At 37.5% G+C, this 7,190-nt stretch overlaps 1 protein-coding gene across 2 annotated transcripts; it reads left to right on the top strand.

Moving 5' to 3' along the window:
- Positions 1-225: 225 nt before the first annotated feature.
- LOC137242905 (uncharacterized) lies at positions 226-3,843 on the top strand. Of its 2 annotated transcripts, none has more exons than XM_067770157.1 (2): positions 226-292; positions 3,241-3,843. In XM_067770157.1, coding segments are annotated over exons 1-2 (537 nt in total). In that variant the 5' UTR covers positions 226-290; the 3' UTR covers positions 3,776-3,843. The 2 variants fall into 2 exon arrangements, with proteins under 2 accessions (XP_067626258.1, XP_067626257.1); XM_067770156.1 differs by lacking the exon at positions 226-292 and adding an exon at positions 577-651 and having other exon boundaries at positions 3,226-3,843.
- Positions 3,844-7,190: the final 3,347 nt, after the last annotated feature.

The raw sequence follows: 7,190 nt of genomic DNA, 5'->3' as shown, positions 1-7,190 counted from the left end.
TTGTTACAGCATTGAAGCTGGATAGTCTACAAGGCCATGGTAAGTGAAAATTATGTAAGTAAAAGCTTGTAAACATTGCACAACTAACAACTAACTGCAGCCATAATGATACATGCATACATACATACATACATACTTAATGCATAACAAAGCCTGACTTTGTGCAACTAGAGCCGGGATAAGGCAATTTTCTCACTCCTACTTGTTCATTTGCGCTAAGAAAAACGAAAAATATAAAAAACAAGAAAAGTGACATACGCTTTTATAAAAATGTGGTTCCGGTCTATTATATGTAAGTAGACGCGTTCATTTTAGCTAAATTAAACAAGTCAACTCAATCGAAAAAATCCGGTGTCCATACTTTCCGCGCACTCCCATTTTATTTTATTTAGGTTTTATAGAGAAACAACCGGTATGAATGGAAAAACTACATAAATACATTTCAACAATATTCGTTGAATTTTCACTAAAGTCTTTCTTTACGTAGTACATATTTATTTATTAAATTTAAAGATCTCAATGTACAGGATAGGAAATTTGGTGTTCATTTTCCATTCGGATGCTCTGGGAGCAAGTTGCATTTTCAAATATTAAAGTGATTGCAAATATTTATTTTAGCACACAGCCATTGATTCGACATAAAATGTTTAAGTAAGTGAAGTAATTATATTCAATGATGAGTAATAATCAACGTAATTACCGTAAAAGGAAAAATGTGACTACCATAAATCATTTGATTTCGAGCGATGCGTTTATGGACTCCTTGTTCTAAAAATCAATTAATATGTGCTGTAAATAGGATTCCATATGATAGTGGCGTACTCTAATTTAGATCGCACTAAAGAATTATACAATATACTCCTAGTGTATGGGTCCTTAAAATCCTTCGCATAACGCCGTAAGAAAGCTAAGTTAGCATAAGGTTTTGGTATAAGATAGTTAACATGGTTAACGAAAATGAACGAAGAGTCGAAAATGACACCAAGATCACGAAATTTTTTGGCCGAAGCAAGATATGTTTATGCCAACATTTGCTATTGTTAAATCTCATATGATTATTAAGAGCCCACACATTAAGAGCATCCAAATATCTCTGTAAGAGCAATGCATCAGATACAGAGGTGATACGCCTAAACAGTTTTAAATCATCAGCATAAAGTAAAAATTTGAATGCTTTAAATATAAGCCGAATCATTAATGAAAGTAACAAATAAGATTGGACCGAGTATACTACCTGGTGGCACCCCAGAGGTTGCCAAGAACTCATATGACCTCATATTCTCGATTTCAACAAATAAAATTCTGTTTGTCAGGTATGACTTTAACCATGACAAAAAGGTTGAATGGAAACCAATGTATTCAAGTTTCCGAAGAAGTATTTTGTGGGACACTGTATCAAACGCCTTAGAGAAATCTGTATATATAGTATCAACTTGATACCCATCCTTAAAAGCAGAAGCACAGTATTGAGAAAAAACAGCTAGGTTTGTCACTGCTGAACTACCCGCAACAAACCCATGCTGACATGGATCGATTATTCCTTTAATAGCAAAAGCCAACTTCTCCTTTACTTCTTTCTCAAACTGTTTTGAAACAGTCACACCAAGCATTTCCTTTCGACTAGCAAGAGTTGGAACATTGATAAGCTTTAATCGATTCGTATAAGGTGAAAGATTATTAAGGAGTCCCATTGGAAATTTCTAAGCACAAATGGTAAACCCAGACGGCTGCCCTGAGGCACACCAGAAGAAATATTGATGACCCCAGAAAGTGTATTTTTAAAGATTACTTTTTGCGTACGATAACTAATATAGGAAGAGGTCCAACATGTAAGACCAGGTTTAAAGCCAAGCTGACCGAGCTTATAAATAAGTAATAAGTGTAATACCTTGTCGAATGCTTTACTGAAATCGGTGTAAATAACATCGGTGTGAAGATTTTCTCTAAAACCATTACAAACGTACCCAATACTTCGACGGTGGTATAGTTGAACTGGTCATAGTATTCATATCAAGAGCCAAATTTTATGTTACAAAATAACGGCAAAGTTTCGAAAAACCAGGAACGAAATAGTCCGGAGACTGAAAGTGAAAGGGAATGGGGAGTGACCACGCAGTAGTGAATATGCACTTGAGGAGCACATTGATGCACATTTTCCGTCTGATGGAATATTCCCTGCCATGCAACAAATGTCAAGTAGAACGATCGTGGAATTACTCCAGATAAGCATTGATGGATACATAAGACTGAATAAGTGTCGAACTATTAACGTGCCACTCGTGTCATTTCCCTACCAAATGCGGGAAATATAAGACATATGTACCCAAAGACTTCAGGCCATTAGCTTAGCACACTTTCTCATTCAAATCGTTTAACGGCTTACACATGTATACAAAAAGAAAGTCAGTAGACACTGCACTTGATAAACTAATTATAAACATAGAGAAGCTTTGAGATAAAAGGGGTACTCCCACATCTGCTGTTAAAGCAGGTCATAGACATGCTGTTCAGGCTCAGTAGCTCTCTAATGAATTGGAATCTTCGCTATATACATGCCTATACTTCTTATGTTGGTTTGAGCGCAAACGCGACGGGAGACGTCTGCTCTTGTTAAATAACACGTAAAAAGTGCTTTATTGAACTAGACGTGTTCTAGGAGGGATCATCCTGCAGGAAAAGCACAGTACAAAATATCATTACAGACAGCAAGTTGTCGTGTAAGCTCAATGTGGAGGAGAGGGAAGAAACCTTTGACCTAACTTAACATAAAATAAAGCTGGGGGCGTTATGGACTCTATGGCAATTCCTCTCTCAACATTTACTGTACGTCCCTGGTCCACGCAAAAACAACCTACAGAAAACGGGAGCTCTGAAAGCCACTCCGATGGCAGCACTATTTTCCTACTTGTATAGCGTCATCTAATACGTGAGCAGACTAGCTGATCCCGTAACAGCACTTCGAGATAATAAAGTAAAACTAGAAGTGGTTGTGAGAAGGCCTTACCGACAGGCCACCGACTAACTTAACTTTGCATGTTGCAGCAGTATTTAGAGTAGGTCGATTGAATCCTGACGTCCTTTCAAAAGCACGCTCCGAGTGAATTTACTAAGTTAAATATCATCCCTCCCCACTCTCCTCACACCTTTACCCTTCTTCCTTTAAATCATAGCAAATTATAAATATTCATTCAATCCATATAAAATACTTTAAGTAATTAATTTCAGTATCCATTTCGTTAGGTTAATCTTACTTATGGGCATGGGCTTGGGTGCCTTATATATGATGCATTTACTCGCACAGGACTACAATAAAATCCGTCGACCCGTATCTGCAGCTGCCCGTGCTCTTGTTAGTGCCAGTAATCTTGTACCACGTGTGAAGCGGGAAACTCCCAAATCCATTACCAAAGTCTATATGTGGGTAAGTCAACCAGAGCAATCAGCTACCCAAAGTTCACAAAATGCAACCAGTCTCAATATTGATTGGAAACGTATTTTATCACGAGATCCTTTTGAATGTCTGCAATCATTAATATGCCAATTAGCGTCAGGAGCAGAAACTCAGTCACATGAAGCCAAATTATTACTCGAGTTTGTTGAAGCTACAGTCGATATGGCTCCAGCGACAATTCAACGTGCCTTCAGTAAGGGCCTCGTTTTCCGTGGTTCTACCGACCGATGTTACCACGAGTATCCATTTTGTGTTTATTCAGCTAAAACGATGATTAGGGTATTGAGATGGTTCGCTGAAGCAACAATTGATGACGAAACTTGAAACCATGGAAACAATCAAATCTTAAAATTTTACATGAATACGACACTCTTGTAAATTGTCCAACTGTAATTAATAAGAATATTTTATCATAAGTAACAAATAAATATTTATTTAATATAGAAATTTCGAATCTACTCATTGGTTAGACGATAGTTTAGCATCCATAACTACAATCTTCGTAGTATGGATAAAAGCAACTCTATCACAGCCCCTATCCCTGCCACATGGAAGCCACTTTTTTAAGCCAAGAAAATTAACTCCTGATCCCTACGTAGGAGGCGCCTTAATTAGCTAAATGATTCAAGGGGGTTGCCAGCGCAAGTTATAGCTTCTCCAACCCAATTGTCAACCTCACCTACCCGTTGCGAATCCTGTTTCTTTAGCATCCGAGGCTCTGGCGACCCCGGCAAAGGCTCATCAACATCGATAGCACAAAAAAACATTCGGGGATTGCCTGTATGGCTACAACAACAAACATAATGTATGCCCTGCTTGTAACGTGTCCCCAGATGACACCAACCATCTTTGCAATTGCAATGTGGAGCCAACGCCTCTAACACACTTTTCTCTCTGGTCCACCCTAGTTGAAAGTACAAGTTTCCTTGGACTCTTGTTAGAGGATATTGATAACAATTTGTCAGTAGTCGCACTTATTGGATGGGGTGAAGCACTGCTACAACAACAACAACAAAAGCTCTTCCCATCGCACTTCAAAGTCCTCAAGCTAAACTGTAATGGATTAACTAGAAAGATCATGGAAATAATCGATTTAAGGAAAAGACATAACATCGGCAACGCCGCGATACAATTGACAAAGCTAAGGCCAGAACGAAAACTCTAGCAGACTCGAAGAAATGCATCAGCACTTTCTGGCGTCGATACATGTGTGCTAAATAGTTCGGTTCCCAAGGTCAAAAGGCGAACCGATAGACGGGCTTATAAACACCAAAATTTCCACACATTATCATTTCTACCATAGGAGTATAGGGGCCATACAAAACGGCAAAACTTCCAAAAGAGGTAATCCTCCGATGTTTAGGTTTCTTAGCGATAAGGGACTCAGCCACCTCACGCATAGCTTCCATCTGAATCTATCATTTTTTGACATTCTTGGAAAATGGAAAAATGCAAGGGTTAAAGAATAATACGATATATCTAATTTTGCCAGTAGCGAAGATATTGGAAGCCATTCTGCATAAAAAAACATCAGAGATCCGGATGAAAGACCCATTTAGGAAGAAGAAACTGAAGGACACCAAGGGCTTCATCCACACAACCTCCTTTGCTGAGTCATGCCCACTAAACCCGTTATCAGAGTAAAATACAACAATTCTCACAGATAAGGAACCATCGCTATACATGTGTATCGTGCGCAAACCCTCCAATTCTATTGTGGCTCCAATATTTCGTTCGTATCTCCGGCACGGGACCTGGCCATTAGGTCTGCAGGTAGGATGAGGTACTTTTTAAGGCTCCAGCAATACTTATCAGTGGAAAACTGCATACCCTCCTTTTTTTAACATAAGTCTTTTTTGTACGCTTTACAATTACCGAAAGTACCCCATGGGAGAGTGTATGCGATAGGCCTCACGTGCATACTACTGCATGCATACAGTGCAGCGGAGTCTTGCTTCGTATTCTCCTTTTCATGGAGTTTCCACGGTAATTTACTATCTGGTATAACTTCCAAAGAGTATGAAATTAACAAACATTTTGTAAAAAGGAAAGCAATTTTTAATTAGTGTGGTAACCCACTTGTTATGTAATATTCCACTTGTTTTAATATTTTTATTTCAAGAACTCTTTCTGAAATATTTAAATGTGTTGACATTTAAAAAAAAAAAAAAACCTTCTCACTTCATAATTTTTCCTTGTGTTGAACACGCCTGTTAATTATTTAAAAGGAACGAAACTTAGTATCAAAGCCATTTCAGGAGAAAGCAAATTTCATGAACTTTTTAAGGAGTATTCTGAATTGTATTCTGCCCAAAATTTACTTCCGAATGCAAGCATCAAGTTGTCCATCATATCACAGTTTCTGGTAGTCCTGTAAAGGCCCGCCCAAGAAGATGACATAGCTAAGGTGCATTTTAGTATCTTTTGGATAACGGAATTATTCGTTCAAGCAACAGTAGTTGGGCTAACCCACTACACCCAAAACCTGATGGTACTTGGAGACCATGTGGTAATTACCGAGCACTCAATAAAATTACTGTATCGGATAAGTATCCATGACCGTATCTTAGATTTTACTATGGAAATGGCGGGCGCGAAAATATTTTCAAAGTTTGACCTTATGAAAGCGTATTACCAAATTCCAGTTAATCCGGAAGATATTGCTAAAACTGCAGTTATAACACCATTTGGTGAGTTCGAATTTATGAGAATGCCATTTGGGTTATGTAATGCAGCACAGACCTTCCAGCGTTTCATGGATGAAGTAGTCCGACGTCTTAAGTTGGTTGTTGTTTATCTTGACGATGTCTTAGTTTTTTCGTCTGATCCTGATCAGCACAAGGAGCATCTCAAGCAACTATTCGAACGATTCAAAACGTATGGTATCATTGTCAATGCTGGAATATGTGAATTGGGAGTCTCAGAACTCAACTTTTTGGGACACAAAATTACTAGTTTTGGTATTGGTCCAATGCAAAAAAAATAAATGGTATTTTGGATTGTACAAAACCTTCAACAATCAAGGATTTGAGACAATTTTTAGCTTTGGTTAATTTTTATCGATAATTTCTACCAAATGGAGCAAAAACTCAAGCACCTTTAAATAATTTGCTGAATGGTGCAAAAAAGAATGAATAAGGAAACCGTTTCTGCTTTCGAGAAAGTAAAGGAAGAAATATCAGAAGCTACAATTCTTGCTTTTCCTATACCAGATGCTGTCCTTGCATTAAAAGTGGATGCTAGTAACTTTGGCATGGGAGCGTCGCACAGTGGGGCCTCTGCCGTTAAAGCATGGCAAAAATCAAAAAAATCATGAAAGCGTTCGCTAAATCTAATACATGTTTCTTATAGACAATTTTCCAGGGATCAAGAATTTACAACTGTTTGTTCACAGAAAATTATAGTTTACCAGGTAGAGCCGCTCAAAATTGACCAATTTTCAACATTGGGAAAAATTTGAAATTATTCTTCTTTTTCGTTGTATTTAAAATGGTTTTGTGAGTAAATAAGGCGGCCGGTTGTCGTTTTCTTGTATAGCAATTAAAGATAATTTAATTTAGGATTGAAACAAAAAAAATTGTTTTTTTTTTTTTTGTTAAAAGTTGGCGGATATACCTGTTTTTTCGAAATTCCTATTTTTAGGCCCTTTTTAAAACTTTGATGGAAAAAAAATGTTAAAATATGTGCTTCGTCAAAATAACAGTAGTTATTTGTGAAATATTCAGTTACCTAAATTCAT

The sequence above is a fragment of the Eurosta solidaginis genome, chromosome 2 (assembly GCF_040869045.1).
Source record: "Eurosta solidaginis isolate ZX-2024a chromosome 2, ASM4086904v1, whole genome shotgun sequence".
Lineage (NCBI taxonomy): Eukaryota > Metazoa > Arthropoda > Insecta > Diptera > Tephritidae > Eurosta > Eurosta solidaginis.
This window is presented reverse-complemented; position numbering and strand designations above follow the sequence as displayed.